The sequence below is a fragment of the Penicillium coprophilum genome (genome assembly GCF_028826855.1).
Source record: "Penicillium coprophilum strain IBT 35676 chromosome Unknown utg000005l_segment0_segment0, whole genome shotgun sequence".
Classification (NCBI taxonomy): domain Eukaryota; kingdom Fungi; phylum Ascomycota; class Eurotiomycetes; order Eurotiales; family Aspergillaceae; genus Penicillium; species Penicillium coprophilum.
The window spans coordinates 3,196,587-3,215,973 of NW_026622724.1; the positions used below are offsets into that span (position 1 = coordinate 3,196,587).

At 48.3% G+C, this 19,387-nt stretch overlaps 9 protein-coding genes across 9 annotated transcripts; 8 read left to right on the plus strand and 1 right to left on the minus strand.

Annotated features, from left to right (window-relative positions):
• Window positions 1-2,125: 2,125 nt before the first annotated feature.
• On the plus strand, window positions 2,126-3,562 carry N7500_008729 (uncharacterized protein; the record flags this gene model as incomplete). The annotated part of the gene is made up of 1 exon (XM_056679873.1): window positions 2,126-3,562. The coding sequence occupies one exon, from the start codon at window positions 2,126-2,128 to the stop codon at window positions 3,560-3,562; it is 1,437 nt and encodes a 478-aa protein (XP_056530245.1).
• A 1,008-nt stretch (window positions 3,563-4,570) lies between these two features.
• Window positions 4,571-5,005, plus strand: N7500_008730 (TMEM14 family protein; the record flags this gene model as incomplete). Its single annotated transcript, XM_056679874.1, has 3 exons — window positions 4,571-4,607; window positions 4,656-4,748; window positions 4,809-5,005. 3 exons carry the CDS (start codon window positions 4,571-4,573, stop codon window positions 5,003-5,005), a joined length of 327 nt encoding a protein of 108 aa, XP_056530246.1.
• A 3,501-nt stretch (window positions 5,006-8,506) lies between these two features.
• Window positions 8,507-9,979, plus strand: manF (putative endo-1,4-beta-mannosidase; the record flags this gene model as incomplete). Its single annotated transcript, XM_056679875.1, has 4 exons — window positions 8,507-8,672; window positions 8,732-9,448; window positions 9,501-9,629; window positions 9,687-9,979. 4 exons carry the CDS (start codon window positions 8,507-8,509, stop codon window positions 9,977-9,979), a joined length of 1,305 nt encoding a protein of 434 aa, XP_056530247.1.
• A 1,044-nt stretch (window positions 9,980-11,023) lies between these two features.
• On the plus strand, window positions 11,024-11,326 carry N7500_008732 (uncharacterized protein; the record flags this gene model as incomplete). Its single annotated transcript, XM_056679876.1, has 1 exon — window positions 11,024-11,326. One exon carries the CDS (start codon window positions 11,024-11,026, stop codon window positions 11,324-11,326), a length of 303 nt encoding a protein of 100 aa, XP_056530248.1.
• Window positions 11,327-11,937: 611 nt separating this feature from the next.
• N7500_008733 (MFS transporter) lies at window positions 11,938-13,575 on the minus strand (the record flags this gene model as incomplete). Its single annotated transcript, XM_056679877.1, has 4 exons — window positions 11,938-12,768; window positions 12,819-12,896; window positions 12,947-13,325; window positions 13,382-13,575. 4 exons carry the CDS (start codon window positions 13,573-13,575, stop codon window positions 11,938-11,940), a joined length of 1,482 nt encoding a protein of 493 aa, XP_056530249.1.
• A 242-nt stretch (window positions 13,576-13,817) lies between these two features.
• On the plus strand, window positions 13,818-13,997 carry N7500_008734 (uncharacterized protein; the record flags this gene model as incomplete). Its single annotated transcript, XM_056679878.1, has 1 exon — window positions 13,818-13,997. The coding sequence occupies one exon, from the start codon at window positions 13,818-13,820 to the stop codon at window positions 13,995-13,997; it is 180 nt and encodes a 59-aa protein (XP_056530250.1).
• A 395-nt stretch (window positions 13,998-14,392) lies between these two features.
• N7500_008735 (Zn(II)2Cys6 transcription factor domain-containing protein) lies at window positions 14,393-15,255 on the plus strand (the record flags this gene model as incomplete). Its single annotated transcript, XM_056679879.1, has 2 exons — window positions 14,393-14,490; window positions 14,547-15,255. 2 exons carry the CDS (start codon window positions 14,393-14,395, stop codon window positions 15,253-15,255), a joined length of 807 nt encoding a protein of 268 aa, XP_056530251.1.
• Window positions 15,256-15,329: 74 nt separating this feature from the next.
• N7500_008736 (fungal specific transcription factor domain-containing protein) lies at window positions 15,330-16,649 on the plus strand (the record flags this gene model as incomplete). Its single annotated transcript, XM_056679880.1, has 1 exon — window positions 15,330-16,649. One exon carries the CDS (start codon window positions 15,330-15,332, stop codon window positions 16,647-16,649), a length of 1,320 nt encoding a protein of 439 aa, XP_056530252.1.
• A 1,016-nt stretch (window positions 16,650-17,665) lies between these two features.
• Window positions 17,666-18,807, plus strand: N7500_008737 (MBL fold metallo-hydrolase; the record flags this gene model as incomplete). Its single annotated transcript, XM_056679881.1, has 3 exons — window positions 17,666-18,014; window positions 18,088-18,480; window positions 18,578-18,807. The coding sequence occupies 3 exons, from the start codon at window positions 17,666-17,668 to the stop codon at window positions 18,805-18,807; spliced, it is 972 nt and encodes a 323-aa protein (XP_056530253.1).
• Window positions 18,808-19,387: the final 580 nt, after the last annotated feature.

Sequence of the window (19,387 nt, forward strand, 5' to 3'; positions counted from 1 at the left end):
AATTATGGCGCCCTCACAATGACACCAAGCTAAACTCGGAGTGACAAGGACTGAGCTCAATAATCTATCTCAGAAACGAGGTGAACCAAAATCGATGGAAGTCTGGATTTATAATTTTTAGTTCCCCAGTTCCCCGTATTGACAATATATACGCATCTGGTTCATATGCGCAACAACTGGCGGGGCGGAGGACTTCACGTGCATATTTCTGTTGTCCGCATTTTTGGCATGGGGTAGATAACACATCTCCCGGGAGCGACAATTGGGAGATCATTAATAAGTGAATAAAAAGATGGTATCTAAAATATACAACAGCAGTTCTATCGGCTTGATGGATACATTATGAAAATTAATAGAATCGAACATTCCAACTTGGACTAGTCTTCAAAGCGCTGGTTCCCAAGTCTCTGGCCCTTCAGGTTTATCTCATCCAGGAGATTAAACTCACCAAACCCAGTGCTCTCAGGCCTGTCATCACATAGAATATCGTAGAGAAGCACCTCAGGTAGAGATACCTGGCCCGGAGTTGATATAGGAGCATGTAGTGATCTCAAAGAGCTGATGAAGCCCAAAGCATTGAAAGCATCTTCCAGGGGCGCTAAGGCTCCCGTCAGCTGAAGTGTAGCATCAGTAATAGTCCTCGAAAAATATTATTGTAAGGTGACGAAGAGACAGTGAGGACGACAAGACCGCCAAACATGAAAACTGCCCAATGGCTAAGCCTTTGTCATCGAATAGGGACGAAAGTACAGCGTTGATGGAACTGGCGCGTTGGTTCCGCTAGGACTATCGTTTGACCATATCCTGATGATTAGAACTCAAGTTAAAGAAGATGACGCTGTACATAGACATCGAATCGGAAGGTCTGCGCGGAGTCTTGTGCGAGACATCACACGACACCAAAGCCGTTAGCCTAATGGAAGACAAACCCTCAGTAAGCAGAACAGATACTAACGCGGCGATCGAGGAGGCGGAATAGTGCATTAGGTTCGAGTCGCCGTTTAGCCTCTCCCTAGAGGTGCTCTGCTTCTCCTCCCGCCTGTCTCTCCCTCAAGCCGACGACGCAACTCTGCTGCGATTGAATCTTCCATCGCTTTTTGAAATCAAAATGAAGCAAATAAGCAAATGGTGCCAATCGAAGTTAACGTAGTATGGGGTGTCTCGGCTGTGGTATTGACATGTATCAACTGGTAGAAATGAGTACTAGAGTTGTGTGGTCACAACACACCTGTAGGAAAAAGATCAGCACGGGAGAGGAAGGCCAAGTTCGCGGTTCAAGGGCATGCAAGATATTCAGGTGAACAAGCCGAAGAACAGGGCGTCGTTCAACACGGAAGCGAAGCAAAAAAAAAAAAAAAAAAAAAACATACAACAGTGAGGATTCGCTGGTGGTCACCCACCCAACTACTAACTCACCGGCGTGTGGCTTAAGTACGGCTGAGCGGACGGGAAGCCCTGTTTTCCACACCCTATGGTCGTATGTGCTTATGATAAATTTGAAAGATAGATGTTTAGCTAATTTTTTGTATTATTTGCAATCCAACAATTGGGGAGTTTGGAATGGTCCGGATAGTGCGGAGTCTACGCTGAGGAATCTTCCTTGTTTAGTAGATCAAAGTCCTAAGGAGCAATTTAAGAATCTACTAAATGTTGAATGGGGACAGATAACCCTGAATTGATTGAAATAGGACGAAGAGAAGTCGAATGGGCGTCTCTTATGTCCTGTATATATTTACTATGAGATGCGCTTGATTAAACTTGACTTGATCTGATTTAGCACCTGCTTGGTATGAAACAAAGATCTAAAACCTGACACATTAATTTGATTTAATTATTGATCATCTAGCTATTCAATAGTAGTGACTATATACACAACAATGTAACATAATTAGGTGGAGAGAGATATAGTTGAATGAATGACACACGGGTGCGTTGATGATCTGGGGTACTTGGAAGGGAGTGGAGCTCGTAATGATACACCGTACTTACAGTACCACACCACGCTTGAAACATTGGAAGACACGTATACATAACTACTTGTGTATTTGTATTCGTAATTATAAAACCCAGCATCCGTCCGTACTCAGCTATTACGGGCTATTCTCTTGCCCCTTTAACCCTCATCATGAACACCACGCCAGAACAAATTCTTGACATCGAAGATGCTCTCGTTTCAGACGAGAATCCAGCGCGGGATGAAGACACACTTGATTTTGAACGCTGCGCCAGATTGCACAACTACCTGGTCGCATATGCCCACATGACCCGTAATGGAACAGATACGCCCGATCTTGACGCTCTAGCTAGCGAGTCATGGTTCTTCAACCAGCCGAATGAGAGTATCGACGCCATTCGCACTCGGCTTGACCCATCCTTGAACTCATTCCTTGATTCAATCTATGATCCGACACCAGGATTCTTCTACTGGGTGAACGGGCTCTCAATGGAACTTGCCGACGAGACTTTCCCTCTCGAAGATAGCAATTTTGAAGGTAAAGAGCGGTTTGTAGTCATCTACGGCACGACTCTCGAGTTAGGTTCCCACTGTCTTGGGGTTCTCTACGACCAGCTGAACCATCGTGCCTCATTCCCATTGACCACCGACAATGTAGAAAGTATCGAGCCTGTTGCTGAGCATTGGGATATGTGGTTTCCTCTGGAGACAATTCTCACCCATTGGATCCATATGCTCCGAATGGGAAAAATCACGGCCGATCCACGGGATGAGGGAGATTTATCCGACGTTGAATCGAATTCGCGACATCAAATTGGATTATGGTGTTGGCACCCGTACTGCGCTGCTCAGATTGATCGTACGGTCGCTGCAATGGACCGTTATACGAACGCGATCGAATCACGCATGCAGTCTCTTTTACCAATATCCCAGGATGCACCATTTTTTACCGATGCAGAGCTCGATGCGGCTTTAGTGCCCAAGGAGTGCTTTATTCGCTCTTTTCTAACCCGAGTAAAGACCCCACGTTTTAAGCTGATCGCGCCCGGACTCGAGGTTCCGCACGATAAGGAAGCCTTCACAGCGCGTCAGATGTTTAACGTGGAAGGTCAGGGTAGGGATATACCTTCATTTCTACTCTTTGCATCTGCGGATGATGACTGCACGATCGGTTTTAACGATGAAATCCATCGCTTGTTCTTTGGATCGAGAAATGACGTGCCATCTAATCAAGGGGATCCTGTTCCCACAGGATTATATAGTGCAACGGTCAATCGATTTGAATACGATTCTGAAGAAACTGGATTCCACCTCCTACTCCCATTTGCACTACGACCAAATCTTGCTGGCGAGGATGGAGCTAGGCGGAGTGATGGAACTCTAGTGCCATCTGGCTCATTCACACAGCTTTTCCAGCATGGCGTTTTTTACCCATTTGGCGGAGAGCACCGGGTGCAGAGATTGGAGAGACTTTTTGATCGATGGACTGAATTGATCGAAACTGGCGTGTGGACAGTGGGCGAAAATGGCGTTGAAGGAGCGATCAATGTGTTCCAGGATGCAGATCATGGTGCCTGGGAGGATTACTGGATTCCTCCATCCTGGTGAAATTTAATTGAATTATTTAGAAACGATAAGCGTATGAAGAAAAGCAACATCAATGGATTCCAAGTATCGATTCATCTCCTAGTACAAGCCCGACTTTGACAGTTTTGACTTGAGCAATAGGCAGTAGAGTTGAGACAATATCCACTTACAGAGCAAAATTTCCAAACAACGACCCCGGAAAGTTCATATTTCCTGAGAGGTTAGGACCACACTCACCATTGGTGGAGGTGAACCATAATGTTGAACAGGCGCCAGAGGGTGGCAACCATCATTTGTATTCCCACAATAACCATTTGTTGAACAACAGCCTCCGAACTGTGTTCCTATGTAAGTTTTCTTTCCAGCGAAATTGGGTCCGCATTCACCGTTCAACGACGGGCTTGCATTGTCGGTCTCATAGGATTCAGCATAACAGTTTCCTGCACTGAGAAGGTGGTTCCAATTCCGCAAAACCCGAAGACTGTTGAGAGGTAACACACTATTTTATGCCTAAATGCCTTTCAAATTTTAAGCACATTAGTAATCAATGTAGCCCACCTGGGCACCTGCCTACAATGCGTAGACTTACGTCATTTGATGAAGATTTCCGCATAATATAAAAGACGATATAGAGAGATACAGAGTTCTCAACCTATGTCCTACATCATGAAGTACTCATGAGAGGTCAGTCCCAGGTTTGGAAGCTGTCGGTGTCAATTTCTTGTTACGCATCCAACGATCCTCTTGCGCATAATGATACTACATGATAACTCCTGTAGTATATGTAGGCTTTGAGGAAGTCCTAAGATGTCAAGGTGAAATATGACTGCCATTTGCTCGAATGATCTATATCATACGATGGCTTCGGTGTTAGCCAGTTCGGTGCTCGGGTTTCCGAGACCCCGATTCCGGTCCTGTAGTCCGCTGACTAATGGGAGCTCCCGGGATCTGCGCGCCCCTGGCAATTGAGAGAGCTCTAATTTCCAAAGCTTCAGACCCTACATTGATTCCAACTGCTTAAACATCATTATGGCTGAACATCCTTCCTTCACCCTTGCCGCTCTTCGTAAGTCCTACAAAGAGATCAAAACTTAACATCTCTGACAATAAGTAGTCCCTATCGGAGGTACCGTTGGGTTTCTACGAACCCGATCAGCACCTTCCTTGATTGCCGGTGTTGGACTTGGCATCTCCTATGCCTACTCTGGTAAGTGCCAATCATCATTGTGGGCGTGCCGAAATGTACCGAAACTGACTATGTTGCTAGGTTATTTGATCAAGGAGAACAAGGACTACGGCACTGAGCTTGCCCTGGGAAACAGCATACTCCTCCTGGGCTCTGCAATTCCTAGGATTATTAAGACAAAGGCTAGGGCCGCTATGCCTCTGGCTCTTGGTGCCACTGGGCTGTTGGCATCTTTCTACTATCAAAAGAAGGTCCGGGAGTTCCGCTTCGGAGTTTAGATTCTACCGTTTCATAGATATCACTCGATCAATGGCACATATATGTCTATTACAGATAGCAATTCTGCATCCCGAAATTCTTTATACGAAAAGGGGTGTGATGAGAACCTAATCGTCGGTCCAGATGTGATCAATATACCAAATGGCCAGAATTAGATTACTCATTGAGATGCATCCATCATTCCTGTTGGTTGTAGTACCTGAGTTGTCAGGCTTCACATAGATAAATTACTTGTTTTAATTAGCTAGCTATTTAACATTCTGCCTGTGTGCAGAGAATTGATACGTTATTTACTCTTCTCCTCGCTTTATCAATCCCCGATTCAAAGATTTTCCTGTTTTCCCCCTCACAACGATTTCAAAGTTTCCACAGAGAATTTTGACCCGTCTGCTGATTCATGAGGATGACTGGGAGCACCAGAAGCAAACGATGTGGAAACGGAAGCTAGAGAGCTCGATGATATTGAACAAGCTGACATAGTTTAATGCGCGGGAGAATAATGCGACGCCACGGGCTTCGACCGGCGTGACATCCGTTAAAGGGGGCGCAAGCTGTCTGGGATTGGAAACCAAGGTGAAACCCTGCAGGAGGGGGAGCTGGGTGTTCTATCTATCTCCCTTGTTATCGCAGCGAAACAATATCTCTAAGCCCTTAATCGCTAGTGGTGGGCTATGAGACTTGACCAGAGTTTGCAGGGGCCGCGAGGGCCTGTTCGGGTTAAGATGGGCATAACCAGGGGTATTAAATTAAGGTACCAGTGCCATAACCATGCGTTAGTGGGTAAACGGCGGCCTTGGCTAAGCTTATCAGTCAATGCTTCGCATGAAACGTCATTAATATATGGAGTCGCCCTATGATTTGCTGCTCAGCACTAGGCATGATTCTGGATCCTGCATTTTATGAAAGGGGCTTTTTTTGCTTCCCACCTGCATGAAGGGCCATCTAAACCTACGGCGTGCACAGTAGGCCCCTACAAGGGTTGGAGCGTCTTCCTTCTGGCCCAAAATAACAGATACTACAAAGACCCTATGGTGGTGCCAATAGATTTAGACGCTAAGAAAGCCACTCTGCGGGATAAAGCTTTCAAAATCTACCCTTACCCCTGCATTGGGCAGAAGCGGTTTTTGAACTGCCACCTTGCACAGCTTCCGTTCTATCCGTACGTGCTCGCCCGCCTCCGGGCCTATGTAGCTGCATAATCCCCCGATGCAGGATGCTGCGTCAGCCAGGAGCTTCGCTGCTCGATACATTTTGCTTAGATCCCTGCTCAAAACCTGTATGGATTTTATCAAGAATCCAGCATTATTTGTATCTTGCATATGTACCGCTCTATGATAGCGCTACAGAATTCTCAGACACTCTGCTTTTAGAGGATTCGGGGACTCAGATCTTTGAGTAGAAAACACCGTTTGTAGATGGTGTGTGGGAGAAAATCTTTATGGCTTGGATGGGCTTACATTTCTGAAGTTATAAGGGGCAATTGTAGTCACTTGTTAGGCTGATTACGTTGTGTCGTTACGAAAAGGCGGTTCTATGTGGAAGACAAATTGAGAGAGTGTTGGTTGGAGAGTATGAAAGGACCGGGTTACTGGGCATGAATCATTGTCGGCATAATATCGAGAGCTCGATGAGCTTGTGGGTGGAGATACAGCAGACAGATCAAAGCTGGGAGATCGAGGGCAGCGTAGAGACTGGTAAGACTACGGTCAACATGTACAAAATGAAATTCATGAACTCGAATGCGAAAGTCATCTGGTGGTGTGCCACCATATCATCTTGTCCGCCAAAAATCTTCCATACATCATGCTACGCGTGCATTGTCGGCTATATTTCAAATTTTCAGCCCTTTTACCACGCAATTCTCAGCTTTAGATACGGTTCGATACCTTCGAGGATACTTTTTAGGCGATCAGATTTTTAGTCTATTCACTCGTGGGTTTCTTGAGCCCCCACTCGGAGGGTGCGTGGGTCGAACGGACAAGACAACTTATTGCGTAGGTATCATTGACCCACAGAGAGTAGCGCTTCAACACTGCCATAGAATTGAATCCTCCACTTTCGAGACATTCGGCGAAGATAACCCCTGGCAAATCTGGTAATGCTCAAGGCTAGTAGTCATACCAAAGGATTTATGATATTCTGGCAAGATAGACTACGATCTATGCAGTCCTTCGCACGCTAGGCAAGAAAGAGAAGGCATCCGGAGCAGTAAGATATATTTTGTCTCAGCGGAATACCATTCAACTTCGTTGTGAGCTCGGAACAGGGCGGAATATGGACGGAATGCCTACGGGGTAGCATCTCCATATGTGCGCCAGGTCTGGGAACAGGCTAACAGCGTTTCAATTACCTTCTTTGGGCCTAGAATTATTCAGAAATTCGTCTCTAGATAGAGATTCAGCCTTCAATAACCGTGAGACTGCGCCGAGAGCCGTCAGCACCATGCCACCTACTGAGCCCATGTCTGGATATTTTTGACTCGAGTACATGAAAAGTCGTCAAGGGGCTTGGAAAATAACGCCCGATACATCATCGATTCAAAACAAAGTAGTTCCACAATAGGCAATTAGGAGCCGGGACGGCATTGAAGATTTTGGCGTTCTTCGTTTCAGGGCAGCGAGACGGACTTCCGTTCCGATTGCAGTTACCTTGAAAAAAGGGTTTTCGGGGCTAATGTGTGAGATTCGCCCCAACTACGGAGGAACCGGGGCTTCCCTCCAATGTAGCAGATAAAATTGGTGTTTCAAGTGTCATGTAGGATTTTGAAAACTATCGGCCGAGCAACTTTGAACAACGGACGAAAAGTGTTTCGAGGGATTACCGCGGAAAATGTAGTCGTGAAAGGAAGATACCAGTAATTGTCAATTTTCTTGGGCCTCTTCCCCAGAAAGTGCACCCCAGACTTTCTATGCTGTGCAGAAGCCCATCTGCTTTCAGCACGGGGGAGCCGGGAAGAATCGTGGGGTGCGTTAACTTTTCATGCACCGCTACCCCCGTGTGTATTCGGAGGAAATAAACGGTGAAATAAAGCGACGACAAAAATCTGGAAGATTCTGCATCCGATTTAGTTCTAGGCTTCCTTCAGAGCTACAACGCTAGACCAAACTTATCCGAGGGCGGCGGCACAAAACAACTTAGAAGCCTATTAGTGGAGTGAACATTCGAATATCATTGGATACCGACTCGAAGATGATCCAAGTAGGGTCTCCGCCCGTACGGAGTAGTTCAAATTAGTCTAACATATGCCAAGTTTGGCAGCTCCTGGTCTGATTGGCCCTTGTGAGGACTGGAAGTATGCCCAGGTGAGTTGCCATGCTAGTATCGTGTGACAGGAAGGCCTCGGAATAGGATTCTATCTTCGCCGGAATCAACGTACATGCTGTGGCTTCAGGATATATAAGGCACCGGATCTTCCCTGATCCTGGGATTTCTTTTTCCTCATCGCAGCTTCGCATTCAACAACACATCGCCCATCCAGTACCAACCGAGAATTCCTCACAATGCGTAGTATCTCCGCTCTCGTGGCCTTGGGTTTGATCAATTCTGTATCAGCCCAGGCAGGCGCTTGGGGACAGTGTGGAGGTTCGTCCTATACCGGCCCAACCACCTGTCAGTCCGGATGGTCATGCGTTTATTTGAATGAGTGGTTTAGCCATTGTGAGCCTGGTGAGAAGTTCATGATGCATGTTTCTGGCAACTGGGAGAACTAATCCATATCTATATAGCCACTACGACGTTGACTACGTCCAGTTCAACCACCACCTCGGCTGTGACTACCACCAAGTCAACCTCGACAACTACTACAGCTCCCACAAGCCCAGGCAGTACAGCGTTCGCCAAAGTTGACGGCTTGAATTTCAACATCAACGGCGAGACCAAGTACTTTGCTGGCACCAATGCGTATTGGCTACCATTCTTGACGAACAACGCAGATGTTGATTCTGTGTTCAAGCACCTGCAGCAGGCAGGACTCAAGGTCCTTCGCACCTGGGGATTCAATGACGTTAACAGCGTTCCCAGCTCTGGAACTGTTTACTTCCAGCTTCATGACAAATCAAGCGGTACAAGCACTATCAACACCGGGGCGGACGGCCTGCAACGCCTTGACTATGTGGTCTCTGCCGCGGAGAAGTACGGAATCAAATTGATCATTCCTTTTGTCAACAACTGGAACGACTATGGTGGCATGAATGCCTACATCAATGCCTATGGTGGCAGCAAGACCGAGTGGTATACTAGCGCAAAGATCCAAGGCGCCTATCAAGCATATATCAAGGCCGTCGTTTCTCGGTACAAGAACTCTCCAGCTATCTTTGCTTGGGAGCTGGCCAACGAGGCTCGCTGCCAGAGTTGCGACACTGATGTTATCTACAACTGGGTCAAACAGACTGCTGTATATATCAAATCCCTCGATTCTAACCACATGGTGACTACTGGAGAAGGTATGTTGTTACCGCTATCACAAATGATTCACATCACTGACCCATCTCACAGAGGGCATGGGATTGACCACCGGCTCGGATAACTCCTACCCGTACACGACATACGAGGGTAATGACTTTGCCAAGCACATTTCTATCCCGGAGATCGATTTCGGTACATTCCACCTATACGTATCTGACTGTGAGTGACGAACCTCTTCCCTATATTTGATCTATGCAGTGGCTAATATTGTTAAAGGGGGCATCTCTAACAACAGCTGGGGTAACGACTGGATCAAGTCTCATGCCGCTGCTTGCAAGGCCGCCGGAAAGCCGTGTCTATTTGAAGAATATGGCATCAAGGATGACCACTGCTCTGACTCGGTTACGTGGCAGGCTACCTCGCTTGCCACCACTGGAATGGGTGGTGATATGTTCTGGCAGTACGGCGAGACGTTGTCCAGCGGTGCCTCTCCCAACGACCATTACACCATCTACTATGGGTCCAGCGACTGGCAATGCGGAGTTGCTAATCACGTCGCTGCGATCTAAAGTAGCCCAAAGCCTCTGGCCCGAAGAACATTCCGAAAGGAATCAAAGAGTCTGAGATTTAGTGTTTGTGTGCCTGTGCGTGGACAAAGCCTTGAACCAAGCTATTTGTTATTTCACTTGCTGTAAATATTGCTTATAGTCCGGATCAATCTACCCTTGCTACTGCTATTTACTACATACTTGATGCCTTGTAACCAATGTCCGACGCATTCGCAATATTTCTTGAGAGTGATGTTGAAAATCGACTAGAGTAATATTTGTACCCAAAAGATTAGCGTCCATTTTGTCGCAATCAATATTTTGGCCGTAGGATCTCAGAGAAGCAATGTGTTTCTTTCATATAGTTCACATCTAGAAACATCAATCTGGTTTAAACTCCATTGCAGCTCTTCAACCTTCGCCTGTAGATCCGCATTCAAAGCCCCTTCCGCTACCGTGCCAGTGCTGAGATTTCTTTTTAACAACGACGCTATATTGCTGTCGTTTAGATTTTGAACATCTGCTTTAAACCCGTCAGTTATGAGTAGTCAGTTTTCAGAAAGCCAATCTCATACCGAGATCATTCTCAATTGCATCCAACGCATCCTGCAATATATGCACGGCATTAAGAATCCGCACACACCCATCGTCCATGAGAAGGAGACCGTCCAGTCGCAAAACCCATCGTAGCCCAGCCCGGGACTATGTCGAGCCTGGTAGTAAGACTAAAAGCCGGCGTAAGTCGGAGAAAAATGTGTCGTAGATATTTACTAGGGACATCTAAAATGACACCATTAGGAGGAGGGAGGGTGAGTGTGTCCACAGGGTCATCACTACTGGAGATAAGGCTGGGACCTTCGGTTCCTGCCCATGCCTGTCGAGATACTATTTCCCGCAACTTCAGGGCGAGATGAATTGCCCCGCCAACCGGATAGTCGTATATGCTATATGCCACTGCTGCGTTCTAGCGCGTTGCTTGATTGTGTGAGATCCAGATCTGGGTTCAGCAATTCGGGAGAAAGCTACCATTCTACCTTTCAGGCAGGGAACGCTATAGGAGCGGGCATGTCTGTGTTGGCCCTCGGTGCGTGGAATCATATATCAGCCAGCATTGGGTCCAGCGGTGGATCGGCCGGGTCGTGTGGGTCGGCGATGGGATCCACACGGGCGATCGACGGCAAAGGATCGTCCCGCGCCATAGGGAAGCTTGGAAACCCCAATGGCGGCGTCGATGCGTTTGGTCCTGACAAGTACGTGTTGGGAATTTCCTCTGGCCTGTCATGCTTCTTGGGCTGTCGCTCACTGCGGGATCGTCGACTGAACACTCAGGGTACCAGATTGAGTAAACAGGTGGAGCAGAGTATTTGATCGTTTGTTGAATATATTGACTTCGTATCGAATGCAGCAAGGGGAAGAGTCTCTGCGCATTAAAGTCAAGTAGAAAATAGCATTACTAATGCTCCGATAGTCTGACACTATCTCGCTTATGCAGACTCGTTTAGTGTCGATGTTGGGACCCGGCGCCTTCTGTTCTCGGGACATTATTCTGTTTGGCAGGATAAATTTCCTCTTACAGGCGACGCCATGTACCTCAGGTCCGATACAGTGGGAGCTCCCATCAGATACATCTGGCCCACACGGATATACGTTATAACCATTGTCGTGCTCCCCATTTTGCACTGAGAATTAGTTGATACCAGTACATAGTAGAATTGCGGAGATGGAACAGTAGCGTCGGAGGAATGTACGACGTCCCTCATGTTTTAGTCCACCACCCACTTGGCTGCAGAACGTCAGCCCTGGGAGATTATACCTTTTTTCCATAACGAGTCTAATTTGATTTGGGGTTGAGTATATTACCTCGTGTATACAAAATCCATTGATCATTCCATCTTATTACGGATAAAAGACTGACTTGTATTATTGGCTATAGTTGAGCCATAACTAGAGATATTATCTATAAACACCCTGCACAACATTTAAAGCGTGACTGTCGTCCGACTGCGGAGCCATTCTCCATATCGATAAATCAGCATTGGCACAGGCGCAAATGCCAATGCCAGGAACCCTAGCAGCGTATTACCCCATCCGTAATTGAGTGTCGAATACATGTGCGATCCAGCAAGTGGCAAGAAGGCCCCAAACATGGAGCGGAGGAGAATGTTGGCACCTAGCGCAGATGCTGCCGCTTCTGACCCGAATAGATCCACTAGGTATAGCTGTGAGGGCATGATAACGAAGAAGGCCCCAAATCCAACGATGAATGTCCCAAAAATCGGGACCATCCAATGCACCTGATAATATGCCGACCAACCGTAAATGAGTAAGCCAGGCCCAATGACTGGGGGGAACCACATCATCAGAACTAGCCGATACTCGGGCTTAGATTCCTGGACATTGTCCGCTGTCATCTTCGCCTTCATGAGCCGGTCGCTCAAGATACCGAAGGTTAGTAACCCCACCAATTCGCCAAGACCTAGGCCCAGGTATGCCAAACCGGAGATACCGGTGCTAAATTTATACTGGCCTTCGAAGACCATGCTAAAGGTGGCAAAGAGGAGGTAAAGAAGGCCGAATATAAGAGCGACGTAGATAGACAAAACAAGAACAATCGGCGAGAATATCAAAAGTTTGGTGGGGCGTACGAGGGCTGCAACAATGATCTGCTGTTTTGTGAGGCCACGATCGAGTTTAGATCGGAGGTGCGGATTCCCGGTTGTGTGTCGCAAGTATGCGGCCTTGCGTTCCAAAAGGGTATTAGGATGCGTTTCTCGCATGAAGATGAATGCCCCAATACCCGCTGCTCCTCCCTGTCATAATGTTAGAATTGTGGATATCACCCGTAAGCAAGACCACTCACGAGGATCGCGACCACCCAAAAGGTCCATCGCCAATCCTTTCCTTCGGCAACAAAGCCACCAACTACCGGTCCCAGAACCTAGATTAGTTAGCATAGTATCAATTAGGTAGTGGGCTAAAATTGCATACTGGTCCCAGAAGGGGGCCCAGGCCAAACAAGGCCGCCGCCGCACCACGCTTCTCAATCGGGATAACATCAGCAATTGTTCCGCCACCGAGGGACATCGGTGCCGCTCCTGCGCAGCCAGTTATGAACCGGAAGACCATAAATTGAACGGAAGTGCGACTCAGGGCACAGGCCACAACGAAGATGACGAAGATGGAATTGCATACGTGATAGACAATCAGGCGCCCGTACATCTCGGAGAGCGAAGAGATGACAAGTGGACCCAATGCAAATCCCAGCAGATAGATACTGACAGCTAAGGTTGCCAGGGTCATATTAGAGATCTCCAGGTCCCTTGAGACGCCTTCCATAGCCGGAGCGACCATGGTCGAGGCGATATTTCTAGTAGCTTGTGTCAGCACGGTTGGCTGCTTTGCCTCTCATGAGGGCTCACTTACACGACCATCGACAGAGCGGCCACAATCACGACATGACCAAACCCTTTGCTGCCAGACCAGTTGAGGGGGTTCTTGGGGTCATTTGGGCCGTCCCAGTCGACGACGTCGTCTCCGAGTTTCGGCGACAGCGGCTTAGCCGCCTCCTCATCTTTGCTCAGGTTGATGTCGGACTCGTCATTGCTGGGGAATTTCATCGTTCTGTGGACTTTACCGAATAGTTGAACGAAGCGAAGTTTTGGTCTAAGGACGAGTTTTGCTCCTTTGTATTGCGATAGAGTGTCACCTCAGGTAGCAAAAGGGAGTAGATAATGGGTCTTCTTGGGTTTTAATGTCCACCGGGGGCATATTACACGTTGTTTGCTCCGTCTTGTAGTCGCCGAGCCGACTGGCTTGAAGCCAGGGTTCGGAGGGCTCATGGCTATTCAAATTGGTTGGTATGACGACAGACAAGCCAGGAACGGAGCGGAGGAACGGAGCGGAGGAACCTTCGGAGACTGTGAAGTCGTATCTAAACCAAATCGATGGAGGAACATTGGGTGGAGGAATCGAAGGCGAAGCTGAAGTGGAAGAGAAGGCGGATGAATCTACGGAGGAAAGGGTTCATCCGATTGGTTAAAGAGCTCTTGATCCACGGATGCTTCCCGCATCACCTCGCACCTTGCCTAATTAGGTTAGATCACAGCGGATGAGCGTCTAGGTACCTCCGATCAATCACCACCAGACAATTCGACGACATCTCCATCTACTGCCATTCTTTGCACCAATGCACGCTACCCCTGAAACATCTCTCTATTGGTTCTGCCTTTCTTTTCATTGCCTATGTGGCGATCCAGGTGTGCTCCACGGCGAAAACATATCCCACCCGCCACACCATGCGCGTGAGGGAGAACCTCATGTAGTCTGAAGGACCTATCCGGTAGACAAGTGGTCCGGCCTACGAAGTGATATATCGCATATAATACCACACAGTCCATAGCTGAATGGTGCACCTGCATATCTCCGACAGCCACGATGGACCCTCCGCTCCCGGACGAACCCAGGCTCCAACGAGCTTCCATCAATCGTCGGAGCAAACCACAACTCTCCTGTAACCTGTGTCGTCGGAGGAAGTGAGTACCATATATCTGCAAATCTCCGAAGAGAATCTGACTAAACCCTCCGATAGGCTCCGATGCGATCGCAAAGAGCCCTGTTCGACATGTACTGTTCGTGGATTGGCACTCTCGTGTGCCTATCCCAGCAATCAAACCCTACCCAAGGGCCAACGGGTGCCTGGGGCATCTGAGGCCCACAGAGGTCGGCCGCAAGCAACCGTTCAGGACCGCCTGGGCCAGTTGGAGCAGATTGTTGTCTCGCTGATGCAAAAAACCACCTCGGATGGCCAAGAACGGCCGGATCACCACCCAGTCGCGTCGGCTCCTCAAAGCCGTCCCGAAGAAGACTCACCTGGAGGGGCTACCAATTCAGGAGACTCTCCAGCTCAGTCCGATGGTGGAAATGTGCATTTTAGCTCCTCAGACGCCCAGTATTTCGGAGGAACCCATTGGGCTGCCATTTTGGATGGCATTGCCGACATAAAGGAGCAGCTTGAGCGAGAAGACCGTGGGGAAATGGAGAAACCTGCTATGCTGCATACTCCCCTACTGTATGGATGTAAATCAGCGAGTAAAGAAGATATCTTGGCAGCTCTGCCCACCCGACCCGCTGTCGATCGTCATATTTCCCAGTACTTCAATCGGTTGGACTTGGCGCCATGTAAGACCCCGAGCTACATTATTCAAGCGCCGGCAGCTAATATAGGGCATCATACTCTTCAGCCTGCCTACATAGTGGTCAATTTTTACGAGAGGTATGCGGAAGACCTCGCCAAATGACACGAGTAGACTGTGACTAACGATAATGAATGTAGTATGAACGGTTCTGGGAAAATCCATCCCAGACTTCAATCATGTGGCTCGGTCTCCTCTTTTCCATGATTTGTCTCGCAGTGCTTGCTTCTAGTGCGGCAGACTCCAGCTCATCTCCGGAACTCCGAAATCCGTTGGTGGATACATATCGTGAAAAAATAGTGCAGTGCCTCATCCTGGGCGAGTACACCAAGTCCGGGCGCTATGTGTTTGAAACCCTATACCACTACTTGACCATCGAGTATTCTATCCGCAAGGATGCTGATCAGGACATCTGGATTCTTTCGGGAATCTCAGTGAATATAGCTTTGCGTATGGGCTACCACCGAGATCCGTCGCACTTGCCAGGGATTACCCCATTTGTGGGAGAGATGAGACGGCGGGCCTGGGCGACAATTTTACAGGGAGATATCTTGATCTCTACCCAAATGGGCATGCCACGCATGATCAAGGATTGGCAATGTGACACAGTAGAGCCCCGTAATTTGAATGACTCGGATTTCGACGAGGATTGCTCCGAGCTTCCCCTGTCAAGACCAGAGACGGAGATCACGACAGTTTCACACCTGGTCGCTCGGCGACGTATCTTTGATGCCTTGGGTGTGATTGTCGATTTCACTGCGTCGGTTCGACCAGTGACCTACGACGAAGTAATGCGACTAGATCGTATTCTTACTGATGCGGAGGCCACAGTCCCTGCCTATCTCCGCATGAAGGCCATGGCTGGAGCGGTGACTGATCCCCCGCAGGTGATCATGCACCGACTTTTCCTCAGACTGATGTTTCATAAGGGCCAGATCATGCTACACTGCAAATACTTAAGCCCGGACCTAGCCACATTTCCCGATGACCGCACATCATACTCCTACTCGCGCAGTTCTTGCATAAAAGCCGCTTTAGGTGTTTTGGAAATCCAACATATATGCGACGAGGAAACTATCCCGGATGGCCAGCTTTATGCAATGCGATGGAGGGCTTCCTCCTTCATGAAGCATGAGTTTTTGACAGCGACGATGCTGCTGTGCTTTCTCACGCGACAGCCAGATGCTCTGACTGATGGTCACAACTTGGACCAAATCATTGCAGCGCTGACAAGAGCACAAGGTATCTGGTCGAGGTCGAAAAATTCATCGGTGGAAGCAAAGACCGCAGCAGATACCCTTAGTATTGTTCTTGCTCAGCAATCAGGTGACTCTGTTATGGATGCAGAGGCTCAGGCTATGAAAAATGATTTTCCCCTAAACTCAGGTCAGTCGTCCGTCTTATTTTGTCCCTCGTGTCTCTGCTTACGGTGGCTCAGCCCTGTCTATGCCTTTTCCCACTGGAGGGCTGAATGGAACCACCCTCGAAGAGAGCTTTAATTATGGGCTCCCGTTCATGGGGTCCAGTCAGATGTTTCCAGGCTCAGCCATGATGATGGATCCGAACTTTGCATGGCAATGGCAAAAGGTTTGTTGCAACTCTGATTCCTTGCAGACGTATCACTCACTAGAGCAGTATTTTGAAGCCGAATTGCCGCAGGACACAGCCTAAACCATCCGTGCAGAGTGTGGAGTTCGGCATGTTGCATTCGGAATCTTTCAGTGGGGTGCTGTTGATGTTGCTCGCCCGCAATTTATTCTCCATGACAGTTTGACAGCTCAAGCCTGATCTTCGGGCGACAGAGTCAGCTATCGTGAATGTGTCTGATATCCCATGAACTCCGATACTCAGCTTTGACTTCTCCTTGCATCAGATCCTCATGGCCTTTGCCAATGGGAGAACCCTCTGTGTCTCATCCGAAAACCGTGACGACCCGTATGTAAAATACCAAGATCATGAAGCAAGAGGGGGTCACCCATGCCCTAGCCACCCCAACCGAATACGGTATGTGGTTCGACGCAGGATCAAATATGTTCTCTCGGTGCTCTCCCTGGAAACGGGCTCTCTGCGAAGACAACTACAATTTTGATCAAATCAGCCTTTTAATTAGTGTCGGTCGTAATCAATAAAAAGGCCGACAGAACAATAACTTGGTAACCCTAGACATTTATGCCCTTAATACTACTCCCCTGAATCCCTTCGATTCCGCGGCCATTTACCTGTATTTATAGCTCACCGGTTCTTCACCCACCGTGGCAAGAGTATACACAATAAACACAAGGCCTTTAATCTGATTATGAGCGGGTTCATCAACACGTCCAGTAATTCCCAGGCCGTTTACATTGAACACTGTTCCGTTGACCCCTTTCGGCTGCCGCTCTCCACCATAACCTCCAGGGCTTGCTGTTCTGCGGGGTCCTGCCACTGCCCATCCACAACGCTTCCAAGTACAATTCATAGACAGTTATTCTATTTTATCTTCCGATGCGCCGATAATTCTGTTACTCTTTTCGAAATGTGTATTAATATGATCCCCAGAAAAGCGGCCAGCCCGACGCCTAAGCCCGCCAACCCCGGCTCGACATGTTTCACAGCCAGCAGGCTCAATAGCACCACATTCCAGATCGTCGAAGACGACAAGTTTCTCGAGATGCCTATAATATACGCCAAGATATACCCATCTGTCTTTGTGCTCATGGACACTGGGTGCGGTGGCGCGGCGCGCGACCCTAGCGTCGAGCTCAGGTCGCTACGTAGTTTCCTCGAGACGGTTCCCGTGAGAGACAATGGCGAAACTCCACTCAACTCTGGTGGGCAGAGAAAGTACCTTGTTATTTGCACCCATTGTCACTTTGATCATATTAGTGAGTCCCATGATATCAAAGTACTTGGCGATTGGATTCTTTCAGTTTATTTGATTCTTGTTAACACCGCAAGGCGGCATCGAGCAGTTTGTCGAGACGGACGGTAGTACCGTCTGGGCGAGCGACTATGACAAAGACTACCTCAGCCCTGCCCGACTACCAAGCACGTCCCTCTGTGACAAACTCGATATTAAAACACCAGAATACACAATCACCAATTGGTGCAGCGACGGCCAGCAGGTGATTGATAGCGCTGGGCACGACCTCGGCCTGACAATGTACCACACACCCGGCCACACGCCCGACGAAGTTGCCATATGGGACTCATACGAGAGAGTACTATTCGTCGGCGACTCTCTGTATCAGTACGCGCCCATCTTTTTTTTTGAGACACAGAGCGTCATCAGGTACAGTGAGTCGATCGGTAAAATGAGGCAGCTCATCAGACGATTCAATGCCGAGACAGGTAAGCTTGACCACTCACATAAGCCGTAACTACAAGAGGCTGACGAGAGCAGAACAACGCGCAAAGATATCATGCAGTCATATCACCCCTAGCATAGACGCGGCTGGTTTCCTGGCCGAGGTAGACGCATTCCTATATCAAGTCGTGACCGGGCAGGTCGAGCGTAAGGGCTCGTCCGACATGTCCGGACATCCAAGGGACAGCTACTCGAGAAAGGACGGCGGTCTTGAGTTTCAGGGGCGTAGAGAGTATTTTGAAGAGTTTACGGCGAGTAAGGAGGCTATGCATTCCATCCGGGAGCGCCAAATTGTGGAAGAGACAAACTGACGCCTGTTGCTTGTTGTGTACGTCAACATACTTGTATTGATAGTCATATAGGGCTAAAATCAGTTTTTAAGACCGGCAGAAGGTCCTTGGTTTTGATCTGTTCATTTGAAGTTGCCATTCCATGTTCTCCGATTATCGTGAGTCTCTGTATACTATATGATCTGACTTGACCATCCGGGTAAGTCTTTTGGATACTGGCGAGCCGGATATTGTCGGTCTTGCCAAGGACCCCTATCACTTCATAGGGGGTGCTCGAATGGGCCCGATCGAAATATGTTAAGCGTGACTTTGCGGCGGTGAAGTGGGCGATTTTTCGAAAGCGTAACCACCTACAATATGGACCTTCGAGAGGCCGACTAGTAGGACTCGACAACCGATGGAAGCTAGCCTTTGGATTTCACTATAATATATCAGGAGAGGTTTTTATAACCATCCTTGTGGAGGGCTTAGATACAATAGTCAGGTGAGCCGAGACCAAGTGGCTGTGCCATTGTGGCACTGATGAAGCGAGATCGGATCATGTCACGAGACGTAAGGGGTAGAACTGATGTCGAGATGGCAGGCGTGTGTTACCTGAAAG